General features: G+C 41.1%; 1 protein-coding gene and 1 long non-coding RNA gene across 2 annotated transcripts in view; one reads left to right on the top strand and one right to left on the bottom strand.

Moving 5' to 3' along the window:
- The window catches only part of cntnap2b (contactin associated protein 2b), a 197734-nt gene that overhangs the window by 59525 nt on the left and 119661 nt on the right, over positions 1–18548 (top strand). Inside the window, exon 9 of the mRNA XM_034182355.1 lies at positions 4302–4451. Within this exon, the coding sequence (XP_034038246.1) occupies positions 4302–4451 (150 nt within the window). The remainder of the gene's footprint in view (positions 1–4301; positions 4452–18548) is intronic.
- Positions 6075–18072, bottom strand: LOC117521043. The gene is made up of 3 exons (XR_004563866.1): positions 18062–18072; positions 15088–15094; positions 6075–6155 (listed from the first exon to the last, which is right to left on the bottom strand). It is a non-coding gene; the product is annotated as an uncharacterized LOC117521043 (long non-coding RNA).

Here is an 18548-nt window from a genome sequence, read left to right as displayed (position 1 = left end):
AAGGCACATCCAAGTGGACACCATTCGAGAAATTCAGATGGTTTTCGGTGAAAATTTTAATGGCTGATGAGAGATTATGGAGTGTTACTGTCGCTTTAAGGACTGCCCACAGAGTGGGACGTCGCGCCGCGCTCTGAGGCGCCGTCGTCAGCCTGTTTGGAGCTGAAAACCTCCAAATTTAAGCCTCTGTTGACCCAGGACGTCGTGAGAGAACAGAGAACTTTCAGAAGAGGTCGGGATCAGCAGATTATCCAGACATTCCACTGTTAAAGGAGATTTTGTAATGAAAGATGTGCGGACGGATTGGTTCACCTCCAAGATCGTCTGAGACCAGCCACTCGGACAGCTGCTGAAACAATCGGTTTGCATAACCAAAGAATTTCTGCACAAACTGTCAGAAACCGTCTCAGGGAAGCTCATCTGCATGCTCGTCGTCCTCATCGGGGTCTCGACCTGACTCCAGTTCGTCGTCGTAACCGACTTGAGTGGGCAAATGCTCACATTCGCTGGCGTTTGGCACTTTGGAGAGGTGTTCTCTTCACGGATGAATCCTGGTTCACACTGTTCAGTGCAGATGGCAGACAGCGTGTGTGGCGTCATGTGGGTGAGCAGTTTTCTGATGTCAATGTTGTGGATCGAGTGGCCCATGGTGGCGGTGGGGTTATGGTATGGGCAGGCGTCTGTTATGGACACAGGTGCATTTTATTGATGGCATTTTGAATGCACAGAGATACCGTGACGAGATCCTGAGGCTCATTGTTGTGCCATACATCCAAGAACATCACCTCATGTTGCAGCAGGATAATGCACGGTCCCATGTTGCAAGGATCTGTACACAATTCTTGGAAGCTGAAAATGTCCCAGTTCTTGCATGGCCAGCATACTCACCGGACATGTCACCCATTGAGCATGTTTGGGATGCTCTGGACCGGCGTATACGACAGCGTGTACCAGTTCCTGCCAATATCCAGCAACTTCGCACAGCCATTGAAGAGGAGTGGACCAACATTCCACAGGCCACAATTGACAACTCTATGCGAAGGAGATGTGTTGCACTGCATGAGGCAAATGGTGGTCACACCAGATACTGACTGGTATCCCCCTCCCAATAAAACAAAACTGCACATTTCAGAGTGGCCTTTTATTGTGGACAGTCTAAGGCACACCTGTGCACTAATCATGGTGTCTAATCAGCATCTTGATATGGCACACCTGTGAGGTGGGATGGATTATCTCAGCAAAGGAGAAGTGCTCACTATCACAGATTTAGACTGGTTTATGAACAGTATTTGAGGGAAATGGTGATATTGTGTATGTGGAAAAAGTTTTAGATCTTTGAGTTCCTCTCATACAAAATGGGAGCAAAACCAAAAGTGTTGCGTTTATATTTTTGTTGAGTGTATATCATATAGCAGACAAACACAGTGATATTTGAGAATTGAAATGAAGTTTATAGGATTTACAGAAAGTGTGCAATAATTCTTTAAACAAAATTAGGCAGGTGCATAAATTTGGGCACCCCAACAGAAAAAATAAATACATATTTAGTAGATCCTCCTTTTGCAGAAATAACAGCCTCTAAACGCTTCCTATAGCTTCCAGTGAGAGTCTGGATTCTGGTTGAAGGTATTTTGGACCATTCTTCTTTACAAAACATCTCAGGTTTGTTGGTTTCCGAGCATAGACAGCCCGCTTAAAATCACACCACAGATTTTCAATAATATTTAGGTCTGGGGACTGAGATGGCCATTCCAGAACGTTGTACTTGTTCCTCTGCATGAATGCCTTAGTAGATTTTGAGCAGTGTTTAGGGTTGCTGTCTTGTTGAAAGATCCAGCCCCGGCTCAACTTCATCTTTGTCACTGATTCATGAACATTGTTCGCAAGAATCTGTTGATATTGAAAGGAATCCATGTGACCCTTAATGTTAACAAGATTCCCAGTACTTGCACTGGCCACACAGCCACACAGCATGATGGAACCACCTCCAAATTTTACTGTATGTAGCAATCATTTTTCTTGGAATGCTGTGTTCTTTTTCAGCCATGTATACCGCCCCTTGTTATGTCCAAATAACCCAATTTCAGTTTAATCAGTCAGCACCTTTTTCCAAAATGAACCTGGCTTGTCCAAATGTGCTTTAGCATATCTCAAGCGACTCTGTTTGTGGTGTGCAGAAAAGGCTTCCTCTGCATTACAGCATCTGCTTGTGTAAAGTGCACTGTACAGTTGAATGATGCACAGAGACACTATCTGCAGCAGGATCATGTTGTAGGTCTTTGGAGCAGGTCTGTGAGTTGACTATGACTGTTCTCACCATCCTTCGCTTCAGCTTATCTGAGATATTTCTTGGACTGCCACTTCGGGCCTTACCTACTACTGTGCCTGTGGTCTTCCATTTCCTCACTATGTTTCTCACAGTGGAAACTGACAGTGGAAATCTTTGAGATAGCTTTTTGTATCCTTTCCCTAAACCATGATGTTGAACAGTCTTTGTTTTCAGGTCATTTCAGAGTTGTTTAGAGGCTCCCATGTTGCCACTATGTTAGAAGAGATACAAAGAGGGGAAACATTTGCAAATGGCCACCTTAAATACCCTTTCTCATGATTGGATTCACCTATGTAAGGAGGCCAAGGGTCAGTGAGCTTACAAACCAATTTTGTGTTCCAATAATTGGTGCTAAATGTATTCAAATCAATAAAATGACAAAGGTGCCCAAATTTATGCACCTGCCTAATTTTGTTTAAATAATTATTGCACACTTTGTGTAAATACTACAAACTTCATTTCACTTCTCAAATATCAGTGTGTTCGTCTGCTATATGATATATTTAACTGAAATTTCTGATCCAGGCACCCAATGATTTATATTGGAAAATCATGAAAATTATCAGGGCTACACAAACTTTTGCATACAACTGTACTATACCTGGACATAAACTTGTCATTTGGTGACATACATATTTATAGAATAATGTTGATTGCAAGCAAAAAAAAAAAGCAGAAAATGGATGAAGAATGAGACACCGAAGGTTGAGGACTGGGTGGAGGTAATACACAATATATATGTGATGGAAAAGCTAGCATTTTCTTTGAGACTGGAGGTGGATAGATTTCAAAGAATTTGGGAAAACTGGATAGAGTACATAAAACCAATTAGGTCTGATTTTATCTGAGACATACATTGTAGGAAAAAACAACCATAGTTCGTAGCTACAGACTTTGGAATGTTTGTTCCTTTTTATTTTTTATTTTAAGGTATCTTATTATATCTGTGACACTGGTAACATAGTAAAACTCTGTTTTGGTAGAATGTAAATAACCACTATGTCTATGGTGAGGAAATTCTTTTTTTTAATGTCATGTTTAATTTAAAGATATTGCTTTTGGGGAAAACTGTGTACCAGCTGTAAGTAGATTAGTATTTTTTAAAGAGGTTTTAATTGCAATTAGTTTTTACCTGGTTAAATAAAGGACATTTATTAATTTATTTATTTTGTGATTCACTTTAATGTGGCATTATCAGTTATTGTGAAATTTTATACATATGGAAGACCAATGTGATGAGAAAGCAGTTACAAAATAATGCAAAATCACACAAATGCAAATGTTTTTAAAACCTATATTTAAGTTTTTTACTGTCTCTGCAACTTAACCCAGCCGTACATCACACAGTGATTCAGTGTGATAGTGTTACGTTATAACAAGATTATAGAGAAATGCATGCCGTGGAGTAACTGTGACGGGATCATGTGTGCTGAGTTGGGAGGAGATGCTGAGTGTCAGCCAGCAGATGCTGCTGTCTATGTGGTGCTGCATTTCAGCTTTTTTAGCTATTTTAGTCCACACGCTTCTATTGTGACGTAATTTTTTATTTCTCTTGACAGTGCACATTTACTTTGGGCTATTGTGTGTGTCACGTGACGTGTGGTGGAGATGGATGTTTTTGTTGCGATTGAAAATACGCAACACATTAAGACTATTGTAATAGTTGCATAAAAGCAAAGCACCACTTTAGTCTCCACCCTTTTGTGGTTCTGAGCTGATTGGTTGATTTTGCAGTGGCTGGGTGCCAATCATGCCACCGACCCCTGGTTGGAGGTGTTTTTATGTTTGGCAGCACGTTTCAGTGCAGATTTTCAGTTGCTTCAATATGAGATGCAGCATTATGAAGAGAACCTTCTTTGTAAGGTCTCTGATTGGCTCCCCACACCTTACTGTCATTATTGTTAGACGAGCTTTGGAATGGGACTGCTTTAAGAGCATGTTTTAACATGATGAATTGGATTTTTCTCCTCAGGATCAGGTTTGAGTGACGGCCAGTGGCACAGTGTCCATCTGAACGTGTTGGAGAACTATGCTATGCTAACCATTGATGGAGACGAGGCCTCAACCATTAGAACCGCCATCCCGTTCCACATCCAGACTGGAGGAACCTACTACTTTGGAGGTGATGCATTCAAAAATGTAAAGTCTTTCAAAGTTTTATTTTTAATAACGAACAGAGAAAATGCAGGTTTAGATTCATTTTCAGTGAGTTCAGTAATACAAGTCAAATACACAGATGTTAGCAGTTTTAGTCCATTTGTAGTTTACATTTTAATTACCCAGAAGTACAGATATATCATTTTTATGAATATGTCTGTTATGCTCAAAAATAGAAATGAAACACTTAGACCTTTTACTTCAATTCATGAAAAACTGGAGTTTATTTTCCTTCAAGTTTGTTCACAAATTCCTTATCCATATTAGTGAACACTTCACCTTTGACAGGATAATCCATCCACCTCACAACTGTGTCACCAAGATGCTGATTTCACAGCATGATCATTGCACACACATGGCTGTGGACTGGTCACGGTAAAAGACCGCTCTGAAATATGCAGCTGATCTTGAAAAAAAAAAGCTCTTCATTTGGTGAAAAAGCTGGGTGATGCTGTCCTGGGCTGGCGTGGTCGCACACGGTCTGCACATCAGCGAGTAATTTAATTTTTAGCCTAACTTAGGCTATGTGAATGTATTTGTAAATGAAATTAAAATAAGCAAAAATGTGATTAAATATGTGTGTGTTTGTGTGTGTGTGCGTGTGTGTGTGTGTGTGTGTAAAACAACCCAACAACAATAAAAACAGCAGTGAACAAATAAAAATAACTAAAACAGAGCAAAATCTCATGATATGTTAAAAGCCAGTGAACAACAGTGGATTTTAAGCTTGTTTTTAAAAACAGACAGTGACGAGGCCTACCTAATGTGCTCAGGTTGAGCATTCCAGATTTTAGGATACAGCTGATCAGCTGACTAGAGGTACCGTGCTGGGGTATTGGGGTGAAGCGGTTCAGATAAGTAGGACAGGGCAAGGCCATTTAAAGATTTAAAAACAAAAAATTAATCTTAAAATGAACCCTAAAATGCACAGGCAGCCAGTGGAGGGAGGCTAGGATAGGTGTAATGTGCTCCCTCTTTCATACTCCAGTTAGCAGACAGGCGGCAGCGCTCTGAACTAACTGGAGACGTCCAAGGGAGGACTGGCTAACTCCAAAATAAAGTGCATTACAGTAATCCAGCTGAGAGGTAATGAAAGCATGGATTACTGTTTCTAAGTACTGATGTGCAAGGAAACGCTTCACCTTAGCAAGCTGCCTGAGGTGAAAGAAACTTGACCTAACTACTGCATTAATTTGGTGATCCAATTTGAAATCACTATCCATCTTAAAACCCAAATTAGTAACAGTACTCTTCGCATGAGTTGCCATTGGACCCAAATCAACAGGGGAGAGTACACAGGAGCTGCTAGGGCCAAACACAATCACCTCTGTTTTCTTAACATTAAAATTTAGGAAGTTTAGGGCCATCCAGGCTTTAATATCTTCAAGACATGACAGCAGGGGTTTGAGAGAAAAGGCATCACTTTTCCTCAGGGGACATGTATCTGGCTGCCATCACCATAACAATGAAAAGCAACATCATGTTTTCTGAGGACAGACCCAAGGGAAAGCATGTACAGGGAGAAAAGCTGGGGTCCTAAAATGGAACCCTGTGGGATCCCGTGTAAGAGCAGAGTGGACAAGGAGTCCAAACTCTAAGACCAACACTCAGTCCTGTCTGCTAAGTAGGACCTAAACCAGTCCAGGGCGCTACCACCAATGCCCACCAGCTGCTGCAGATGGTTTAACAATATACTTGTTAAGTTGAGCAGGACAAGAACAATGTAGTTGCCATTAAAATGTCATTGAAATTTTTTTAAAGGGGCAGTGAAAATCAGACTGAAATACCCCCATAATGTTGTGTTCATCGAGGAAACTTTTTAGTTGTGCATAGATAGAATTTTAGAGACAAATGGCAACTTAGAGGTGGGCCTGAAATTTGCTAAAACAGTGCTCTCAAGCCCAGGCTTCTTTTGCAAAGGTTGTAGTACTGTGTGTGCAAAAGTTTACATACCCTGACAGAATTTTTTTTTTTTTTTTTTTTTTTTTGCAATTTTTCAGAGAATATGAATGAGAACACAAAAACCGTATATATTTTCCCCCTTTAACATCAATGGCAGCTTGGAGTCTTTTGTGGTAGTTGTGCACAAGGCTCTCTGATGGTGAAGCTGTGACTGAATATGTCTTGGATTTTATTTACATCAGTTATACAAATATAAATGCAAACAGTATGGCACTCTATGGTGAATCTGTGTGGAGTAGACAGTTCTCAAAAACTGAGTGACTGTGCAAGAAGGAGAAGAGTGAGGAAAGCCACCAAGACACCCAGATAACCCAGAAGAATTTATAGGCTTATGTGGCTGTGATTGGAGAAATTGTGCACAGTGCAAATTCTGAATTTTGCATCACCACACACTGAAAATGTGGCAGACTGAACTTCTCCCTTAGTGATTCAAAAGATGGAAACTATCCATGTATATCAGGGGTGGGCAACTTGTTCCAGAAAGGGCCAAGAGGGTGCAGGTTTTCTTTGCAGCCACTGACTCCACCAGGTGATTTCACAGATTAACTGATTCCATCTGCTCAAAGTGATATTAGTCAATGAAATCACCTGGTGGAGTCAGTGGCTGCAAAGAAAACCTGCACCCTCTTGGCCCTTTCTGGAACAAGTTGCCCACCCCTGATCTATGTAAAGGTGTTTAATAGAAATCAGCAGTGGTGGGCACAGTTCCGCTAATCCGTTAATTATCAGAGTTAAAGTTATTGGATTATCTTTTCAGATAACTTTGAAAACCATCATTCTAAGGCTTTTCCTCTCATTGTCTGTGGGTGCATGTGTGAGAGAATATGGATGTGTGTGAGCACGTGTGTTTCCCGGTGCGTGTGTGAGAGAATGTGGATGCCTGCGTTTCCTGGTGCCTGGCTTTAGTAGGTGTGACTGTGCATGAGTCTGCCGTCCCTCTGTTTGTACCGCTTTCTCAGTGCGTGCTGGTGTAGGTGTGATGAACGCACGTCCCCTCTGTGTGGTGGAGGTATGAGTAAATGTGTGTGTGTGTGTGTGTGTATATGTTGTGCCGTTCCTCCAGGAGCCCCTCCTTCCTTGTCTCTGCGTGTGTGCAAGTGAGTGGTGAGACTCCTGCCCTGCCGTCTCCTTTTCTCCCACTGTTTACGGTTGCCATGGTGTTCAGCCAGTTGTGCGCAACACGTGTCATGTTCTGATCTTTCTTATGTTCGTCTGTGATGTGGGTCGTTTGTTGGTTACACTTATTCTTGTTGCTCCTGGTGTAGCTGCACTTGGTTCCCTGCCGAGCGGTATTTGACAGCTGTCATGCGAGGGGCCCCACCCCCTCATGCATCTTGTGTTTAAGTCTTCTGGGGTTTTCATGTCTTTTATTTCTCCTTACAGTGATTGGATTTTGTTCTCTACCATGTTAGTTTATTCATGTTCAGGTTTTATTTTCCCAGACTGTTTGTGTAGATCGTTTTTTATGCACTCATTGGTTTCCTTCCGCGTGCGCCCTTTGTTCCGGTCATTATTCTCAGCTGTATGTAATTTGGTTTTGGCTTTATAAGCCACACCCGTGTGTGTGTTAGTTGTCGGTCGATTAGATGTTTCATCCACAGGTTCTTCTCCACACGTCCTGTGTTAGCTGTTTATAAGTAATTCACACTGTCCTTTTTGACAGTTGATTCTAGTCATTTGGTTGTCACTTTGTTAGTCTTTTCAACCACTTGCAGTTTGGCTTTCAGAAGAGTTTTGTTTTCATCCTCACTGTCTTCCTTTTTGACAGTAGTCTTGAGTTGTTTATTATCCTTCAGTTTGCTTTTTGATCTCAGTCACATTGGGTTTGAGATTTTTGGTGAACATTTTTGTCTTCTGGAGTCTGTCCTGTTTTTTCTAGTTTTTGGATGTTTCTTGGATTTAATGTTCACTATTATTCTGGAGTTCAATAAATAACTGTATATTTGCCATCATTTCTTGTGTCTATTGGCTACCTGCATTTAGGGTCCAAACCTGCCTTCTTTGGGGACTAAACCATGACATTTTTGGTCCAATAATTTTTAGACCGCTAACAGATTTTTGGAGGTGTGGTGAACAAAGCTTTATAGTTACAAACATTTAATAAGTTTAAAATCAGTTGATTACCTATCTGTTTAATGTTTTGTAGCAGATGTGCAGTTCTGTCTTCTGCAAACAGAAGAGAGCTGGTTCCAGAAGAAGCCGCTCTGTCCTCTGCAGGCAGCGGAGAACTGATCACAGAAAAGAAAAAAAAACTGTTTCTTTTGACCCCATACTGATACGCTGGCAATATCACCCAAGTCATCCAGAAGCATACAGTTTCAGTGGTGGGCACAAATAACCTAAAAGTTATCTTCGATAACAGATAATCAGATAACTGAAAAGTTGTCTTTTATAAAGCTAAACAGATAAAAGAATTATCGGAAGCTACAGATAACTGATAACTTTTAGTATTGACTAGGGGGCGCACGCCGCAGGGCCACATTGGATTACACTAATGGCTTAATACTTTCGAATCTCAGCACTGTAGGCTCTGCTGCTGGGTAAAGGTTAAGTCACAAACACAAAAAGGAACGCACAAAAAAATAAATAAAACTCTAAACGCCATCTTCATCAAAAGCAGCAAATCGCAGTATTAGAAGTCAGTTTATATTAAACCATTTACGGAGCTATGGCTCTTATCATATACCTATAAATGATGCGCCAATGGGACTGGATAAAACACTAAAGAATAAATAGCAATACACCCTTTTCGCGGATAATATTTTTCATACCACCCGAGTAATTAGCCAATTAGTTCTAAAAGCCATAATAATTATTTATAGGAAAACGTTCTATTTTTTTCTACTAAGGTTTGAACTTTGAGTGTTTACACAGGAGAGAAAAGTGAGAAAATGTTAATGCCTGTTTGAGAAAAGTGTGTAGTGAAGGGTTTTACAGCCTTAAAACATCTATAATAATTGTAAAAAAATAACGCTGACTACTTTGCAGATTTCGCCTATCGCGGGTTTTTTTGGTTTGTTTTTTAACAGGGCATTGAGTTCTGCATCCTTATCAGGCGGGCCGGTCACGGCACCAGTCGGCATCACCGCGATTGCTGTCACTGCCTCTGATTTGCTTACTGAGTCTGCGGGCTCGGTAACCGCCGCAGCGGGCCACTCACACCACCCCCCCGTTTGCTATGCCGAGCTGCATGCAGCAACAGATCCAGAGACTACACTCGCTGTTTTGATGCGCAGTGCCCGCTGCATGGTCTCGGTAACCGCAGCCACAGAGCTCCGTGGCCATGACTTGGATTCTTTGCGGGTTCCGCATCCGTACCCCCGGAGGCAGTGAGCGAAGGGAGAGCACGCGCATTGTGTTCTGCATGCATTTATCATTTATAGGTATATGATAAAATCGTTATCAAGTTGTTTTACCAATGAATATGGCTTTATACACCCTGAAGAAAACCATACACCCTGAGGCCATATTCACTGGTGAACAACTTGATAACTGATAATATTACGTTCACAAAACAAATGCACAAAAGTAGACTTGTGAGCTGCTTACATACCGTTTGTGTCCACCGTGTAACTTCTTTCAGCTTGTTCTCCACCGAGTGTTGCAGCAGTCCTACCAGATACAGTGAGGAAAATAAGTATTTGAACACCCTGCGATTTTGCAAGTTCTCCCACTTAGAAATCATGGAGGGGTCTGAAATTTTCATCTTAGGTGCATGTCCACTGTGAGAGACATAATCTAAAAAAAAAAAAAAAAAAAAAATCCAGAAATCACAATGTATGATTTTTTTTTTAATAATTTATTTGCATGTTACTGCTGCAAATAAGTATTTCAACACCTGCCAATCAGCAAAAATTCTGGCCCTTAAACACCTGTTAGTCCGCCTCTAAAAAGTCCACCTCCACTCCACTTATTATTCCAAATTAGAAGCACCTATTTGAGGTCTTTAGCTGCATAAAGATACCTGTCCACCCCACACAATCAGTAAGACTCCAATTACTAACATGGCTAATACCAAAGAGCTGTCCAAAGACACCAGAGACAAAATTGTAGATGTCCACAAGGCTGGAAAGGGCTACAGGGCAATTGCCAAGCAGCTTGGTGAAAAAAGATCAACTGTTGGCGCAATTATTAGAAAATGGAAGAAGCTAAACATGACTGTCGATCTCCCTCGGACTGGGGCTCCATGCAAGATCCCTCCTCGTGGCGTATCAGTGATCCTAAGAAAGGTGAGGAATCGGCCCAGAACTGCACAGGAGGAGCTGGTCAATGACCTGAAGAGAGCTGGCACCACTGTTTACAAGGTTACTGTGGGTAATACGCTAAGACGTCATGGGTTAAAATCATGCATGGCACGGAAGGTTCCCCTGCTTAAATCAGCACACGTCCAGGCCCGTCTTAAGTTTGCCCATGACCATTTGGATGATCCAGAGGAGACATGGGAGAAAGTTATGTGGTCAAATGAGACCAAAATAGAACTTTTTGGTCTTAATTCCACTCGCTGTGTTTGGAGGAAGAAAAATGCTGAGTACCATCCCAAAAACAATCCCTACTGTGAAGAATGGGGGTGGAAGCATCATGCTTTGGGGGTGTTTTTTCTGCACATGGGACAGGACAACTGCACTGTATTAAGGAGAGGATGATCGCGGCCATGTATTGCGAGATTTTGGGGAACAACCTCCTTCCCTCAGTTAGAGCATTGAAGATGGATCATATCAATTTTATTTATATAGCGCCAAATCACAACAAACAGTCGCCCCAAGGTGCTTTATATTATAAGGCAAAAGCCATACAATAATTACAGAAAAACCCCAACGGTCAAAACGACCCCCTATGAGCAAGCACTTGGTGACAGTAGGAAGGAAAACTCCCTTTTAACAGGAAGAAACCTCCAGCAGAACCAGGCTCAGGGAGGGGCAATCTTCTGCTGGGACTGGTTGGGGCTGAGGGGAGAGAATCAGGAAAAAGACATGTTGTGGAAGAGAGCAGAGATCAATCACCAATGATTAAAAGCAGAGTGGTGCATACAGAGCAAAAAGAGGTGAATAAAAAGAAACAGTGCATCATGGGAAACCCCCCAGCAGTCTAAGTCTATAGCAGCATAACTAAGGGATGGTTCAGGGTCACCTGATCCAGCCCTAACTATAAGCTTTAGCAAAAAGGAAAGTTTTAAGCCTAATCTTAAAAGTAGAGAGGGTGTCTGTCTCCCTAATCCGAATTGGGAGCTGGTTCCACAGGAGAGGAGCCTGAAAGCTGAAGGCTCTGCCTCCCATTCTACTCTTACAAACCCTCGGAACTACAAGTTACTCCTGCAGTCTGTGAGCGAAGTGCTCTATTGGGGTGATATGGTACTATGAGGTCCCTAAGATAAGATGGGACCTGATTATTCAAAACCTTATAAGTAAGAAGAAGAATTTTAAATTCTATTCTGGAATTAACAGGGAGCCAATGAAAAGAAGCCAATATGGGTGAGATATGCTCTCTCCTTCTAGTCCCTGTCAGTAGTCTAGCTGCAGCATTTTGAATTAACTGAAGGCTTTTCAGGGAACTTTTAGGACAACCTGATAATAATGAATTACAGTAGTCCAGCCTAGAAGAAATAAATGCATGAATTAGCGTTTCAGCATCACTCTGAGACAAGGCCTTTCTAATTTTAGAGATATTGCGCAAATGCAAAGAAGCAGTCCTACATATTTGCTTAATATGCGCATTGAAGGACATATCCTGATCAAAAATGACTCCAAGATTTCTCACAGTATTACTAGAGGTCAGGGTAATGCCATCCAGAGTAAGGATCTGGTTAGACACCATGTTTCTAAGATTTGTGGGGCCAGGTACAATAACTTCAGTTTTATCTGAATTTAAAAGCAGGAAATTAGAGGTCATCCATGTCTTTATGTCTGAAAGACATTCCTGCAGTTTAAGTAATTGGTGTGTGTCCTCTCGCTTCATGGATAGATAAAGCTGGGTATCATCTGCGTAACAATGAAAATTTAAGCAATGCTTTCTAATAATACTGCCTAAGGGAAGCATGTATAAAGTGAATAAAATCGGTCCTAGCACAGAACCTTGTGGAACTCCATAATTAACCTTAGTCCGTGAAGAAGACTCCCCATTTACATGAACAAATTGTAATCTATTAGATAAATATGATTCAAACCACTGCAGCGCAGTGCCTTTAATATTTATGGCATGCTCTAATCTCTGTAATAAAATTTTATGGTCAGCAGTATCAAAAGCTGCACTGAGGTCTAACAGGACGAGCACAGAGATGAGTCCACTGTCTGAGGCCATAAGAAGATCATTTGTAACCTTCACTAATGCTGTTTCTGTACTATGATGAATTCTGAAACCTGACTGAAACTCTTCAAATAGACCATTCCTCTGCAGATGATCAGTTAGCTGTTTTACAACTACCCTTTCAAGAATTTTTGAGAGAAATGGAATGTTGGAGATTGGCCTATAATTAGCTAAGATAGCTGGGTCAAGTGATGGCTTTTTTAAGTAATGGTTTACTTACTGCCACCTTAAAAGCCTGTGGTACATAGCCAACTCATAAAGATTGGGTCGTGGATAATCAGGGTCGTAATAAGGGTCGTGGATGGGTCTTCCAACATGACAATGACCCGAAGCACACAGCCAGGATAACCAAGGACTGGCTCTGTAAGAAGCATATCAAGGGTCTGGAGTGGCCTAGCCAGTCTCCAGACCTAAACCCAATAGAAAATCTTTGGAGGGAGCTCAAACTCCGTGTTTCTCAGTAACAGCCTAGTAACCTGGCTGATCTAGAGAAGATCTGTGTGGAGAAATGGGCCAAAATCCCTGCTTCAGTGTGTGCAAACCTGGTGAAAAACTACAGGAAACGTTTGACCTCTGTAATTGCAAACAAAGGCTACTGTACCAAATATTAACATTGATTTTCACAGGTGTTGAAATACTTATTTTCAGCAGTATACACATTATTAAAAAAAATCATACATTGTGATTTCCGGATTTTTTTTTTTTTTTTTTTTTTAGATCATGTCTCTCACAGTGGACATGCACCTAAGATGAAAATTTCAGACCCCTCCATGTTTTGTAAGTGGGAGAATTTGCAAAATCGCAGGGTGTTTAAATACTTATTTTCCTCACTGTACCTCCCCACTCGATCCAGGCTCCTCCTGGACTTCATCCTCAGGCCGCGGAACACAAACGATGTTTTCCTCACTCATTTTACAAAAAAACACCGTAAACTCATTACTCACAGAAAAACAATAATGCTGGCTCACTCGCTTGTTCGTTAGCTCACTTGCTCGCTACTATAGTCACGTCTGAAATGCACGCTGCAAGACTAGTTACTGAGCACGCGGCTGCTAATATCGACGTCATCGGCCAGCAACAGCCAGTCAGAGCATGCACAGAGCACAGTGAAGTTTTTATTTTGTAATCTTGTTTTTATCTGTTGATGTAATATAATATATGTATGTTAAAGACCATTTCTCTAAAAAAAAAAACAATAAATCGCAGGAGTCACAGTTTATCTCTGCATAACATCACCCATGTTGCGTTCAATGTGACTGGTAAAATCTATAACTCTGTCAGGCCCTGAGAGCGCTCACGTCTGTTATTATGAATTTATGTGGAAATGATTGTTGTACAAAAGGTTCAGATAACTGTCGCTGAGATAGGTGATGACTGGAGCACAGTTTTAAGCAGAAACGAGGCAATAATCTATGAATTATTGCTGAAGCACTGAAATGACGCACGTGCAGTGAAGGCACAGTGAGAGTGCCCTCCTCCTTATGAGCTCCTCTGACAGCGGCCCAACTGTTGCAGACAGTCTGGAGCTAGGAACGATTTTAGCTGTTTACAAACCTTTTTGACTGTTAAACCTTATTCACTTCACCACCAAAAAAAATGTTATCGGAACTAAATTTATCAGAAGATAATTGGTCCGATAATGGTTTTAAAACTTATCTGAAAAGCTAATCCGATAATGAAAACATTATCTTCGATAATGATATGTTATCGGATCATCTGAACTGTGCCCACCACTGTACAGTTTTAACTTATGGTTAAAATTTTAACCAAAGTAATTTTGGACAAGTTATTTAAATTAATGTCACGTCTGAAGTTTTATAAAGTGAAAATATCAGATATATGGTTACTTTTAAAGTATTACACTAATTTTGAAGGTTTTAGTGTGGACATGCTGTCTCCAGGTGCATTATGGGTAATGTCAGTACATTCACGACAAGAAATGCATTTGAGACGCTCTGATCAGGCTCCACACGGACAACAGCATTAAACTCTTTGTATATTGTGCCTAAAATTCTCGTGAATATATTCTCTGTGTTTAAAGATGTTATTGTGTTTGTTTTATGTAAAAATGCCATAAGAAGTCCAGGTTGCTTCTCCATTATTTTCAATTGGAATCATTGCAATCGATTCCTGTTTGGTATTTAGAGTCCTGTTTATGTCAAACACTTGTCTTTTGTCTTTGTTCCAGAATAATATACGAGGTCTGTGATAAAACTAACGTACCTTTTTATTTTTTAAAAAAACTATATGGATTTGAATCACGTGCGATTACATCAGACAACCTTGAACACTCGTGCGCATGCGTGAGTTTTTTCACGCCTGTCGGTTACGTCATTCACCTGTGGGCTGGCTTTGAGTGAGGAGTGGTCTACCCCTCCCGTCGGAATCTCTTTGTCTGACAACTTCCTGAGAGACTGGCGCTTTGCTTGATCAAAATTTTTTCAAAAACTGTGAGGGACATCGAAGTGGACACCATTCGAGAAATTCAGCTGGTTTTCTGTGAAAATTTTAACGGCTGATGAGAGATTATGGACTGTTGCTGTCGCTTTAAGGACTGCCCATGGAGCGGGACGTCGCGACGCGCCCTGAGCCACCGCTGTCTGCCTGTTTCAAGCTGAAAGCTTCCAAATTTAAGCCTCTGTTGACCCAGGACGTCGTGACAGAACAGAGAACTTTCAGAAGAGGTCGGGATCAGCAGTTTATCCGGACATTCCACTGTTAAAGGAGATTTTATTAATGTCGGGACGCAGCCGGCGCGGTGCGGCGGCACAGGAAAAACACCTCCGTGTTGATAGCCATTTGTAAAAACCAGGTGGCTTTTGATGGCTTCCTCCTCACTGGGTGACTGTGAGGAGGAAGCATAGCCCTAAACAGAAGCCCCGTGTACACCGCCAACCCGTTCACATCTCTAACCGTTTTTCCCCACTCGACGACACACCCGCCGAGGATCAAACTCTGGTTATTGGCGACTCTGTTTTGAGAAATGTGAAGTTAGCGACACCAGCAACCATAGTCAATTGTCTTCCGGGGGCCAGAGCAGGTGACATTGAAGGAAATTTGAAACTGCTGGCTAAGGCTAAGCATAAATTTGGTAAGATTGTAATTCACGTCGGCAGTAATGACACCCGGTTACGCCAATCGGAGGTCACTAAAATTAACATTAAATCGGTGTGTAACTTTGCAAAAACAATGTCAGACTCTGTAGTTTTCTCTGGGCCCCTCCCCAATCGGACCGGGAGTGACATGTTTAGCCGCATGTTCTCCTTGAATTGCTGGCTGTCTGAGTGGTGTCCAAAAAATGAGGTGGGCTTCATAGATAATTGGCAAAGCTTCTGGGGAAAACCTGGTCTTGTTAGGAGAGACGGCATCCATCCCACTTTGGATGGAGCAGCTCTCATTTCTAGAAATCTGGCCAATTTTCTTAAATCCTCCAAACCGTGACTATCCAGGGTTGGGACCAGGAAGCAGAGTTGTAGTCTTACACACCTCTCTGCAGCTTCTCTCCCCCTGCCATCCCTTCACTACCCCATCCCCGTAGAGACGGTGCCTGCTCCCAGACTACCAATAACCAGCAAAAATCTATTTAAGCATAAAAATTCAAAAAGAAAAAATAATATAGCACCTTCAACTGCACCACAGACTAAAACAGTTAAATGTGGTCTATTAAACATTAGGTCTCTCTCTTCTAAGTCCCTGTTGGTAAATGATATAATAATTGATCAACATATTGATTTATTCTGCCTAACAGAAACCTGGTTACAGCAGGATGAATGAGTCAACACCCCCGAGTCACACTAACTGTCAGAATGCTCGTAGCACGGGCCGGGGCGGAGGATTAGCAGCAATCTTCCATTCCAGCTTATTAATTAATCCAAAACCCAGACAGAGCTTTAATTCATTTGAAAGCTTGTCTCTTAGTCTTGTCCATCCAAATTGGAAGTCCCAAAAACCAGTTTTATTTGTTATTATCTATCGTCCACCTGGTCGTTACTGTGAGTTTCTCTTTGAATTTTCAGACCTTTTGTCTGACTTAGTGCTTAGCTCAGATAAGATAATTATAGTGGGCGATTTTAACATCCACACAGATGCTGAGAATGACATCCTCAACACTGCATTTAATCTATTATTAGACTCTATTGGCTTTGCTCAAAAAGTAAATGAGTCCACCCACCACTTTAATCATATCTTAGATCTTGTTCTGACTTATGGTATGGAAATAGAAGACTTAACAGTATTCCCTGAAAACTCCCTTCTGTCTGATCATTTCTTAATAACATTTACATTTACTCTGATGGACTACCCAGCAGTGGGGAATACGTTTCATTACACTAGAAGTCTTTCAGAAAGCGCTGTAACTAGGTTTAAGGATATGATTCCTTCTTTATGTTCTCTAATGCCATATACCAACACAGTGCAGAGTAGCGACCTAAACTCTGTAAGGGAGATAGAGTATCTCGTCAATAGTTTTACATCCTCATTGAAGACAACTTTGGATGCTGTAGCTCCTCTGAAAAAGAGAGCTTTAAATCAGAAGTGTCTGACTCCGTGGTATAACTCACAAACTCGTAGCTTAAAGCAGATAACCCGTAAGTTGGAGAGGAAATGGCATCTCACTAATTTAGAAGATCTTCACTTAGCCTGGAAAAAGAGTCTGTTGCTCTATAAAAAAGCCCTCCGTAAAGCTAGGACATCTTTCTACTCATCACTAATTGAAGAAAATAAGAACAACCCCAGGTTTCTTTTCAGCACTGTAGCCAGGCTGACAAAGAGTCAGAGCTCTATTGAGCTGAGTATTCCATTAACTTTAACTAGTAATGACTTCATGACTTTCTTTGCTAACAAAATTTTAACTATTAGAGAAAAAATTACTCATAACCATCCCAAAGACGTATCGTTATCTTTGGCTGCTTTCAGTGATGCCGGTATTTGGTTAGACTCTTTCTCTCCGATTGTTCTGTCTGAGTTATTTTCATTAGTTACTTCATCCAAACCATCAACATGTTTATTAGACCCCATTCCTACCAGGCTGCTCAAGGAAGCCCTACCATTATTTAATGCTTCGATCTTAAATATGATCAATCTATCTTTGTTAGTTGGCTATGTACCACAGGCTTTTAAGGTGGCAGTAATTAAACCATTACTTAAAAAGCCATCACTTGACCCAGCTATCTTAGCTAATTATAGGCCAATCTCCAACCTTCCTTTTCTCTCAAAAATTCTTGAAAGGGTAGTTGTAAAACAGCTAACTGATCATCTGCAGAGGAATGGTCTATTTGAAGAGTTTCAGTCAGGTTTTAGAATTCATCATAGTACAGAAACAGCATTAGTGAAGGTTACAAATGATCTTCTTATGGCCTCGGACAGTGGACTCATCTCTGTGCTTGTTCTGTTAGACCTCAGTGCTGCTTTTGATACTGTTGACCATAAAATTTTATTACAGAGATTAGAGCATGCCATAGGTATTAAAGGCACTGCGCTGCGGTGGTTTGAATCATATTTGTCTAATAGATTACAATTTGTTCATGTAAATGGGGAATCTTCTTCACAGACTAAAGTTAATTATGGAGTTCCACAAGGTTCTGTGCTAGGACCAATTTTATTCACTTTATACATGCTTCCCTTAGGCAGTATTATTAGACGGTATTGCTTAAATTTTCATTGTTACGCAGATGATACCCAGCTTTATCTATCCATGAAGCCAGAGGACACACACCAATTAGCTAAACTGCAGGATTGTCTTACAGACATAAAGACATGGATGACCTCTAATTTCCTGCTTTTAAACTCAGATAAAACTGAA

The sequence above is a fragment of the Thalassophryne amazonica genome, chromosome 12, assembly GCF_902500255.1.
Source record: "Thalassophryne amazonica chromosome 12, fThaAma1.1, whole genome shotgun sequence".
Lineage (NCBI taxonomy): Eukaryota > Metazoa > Chordata > Actinopteri > Batrachoidiformes > Batrachoididae > Thalassophryne > Thalassophryne amazonica.
The sequence above is the reverse complement of the archived record's forward strand: the minus strand, read 5'-3'. Positions and strand labels throughout refer to the sequence as shown.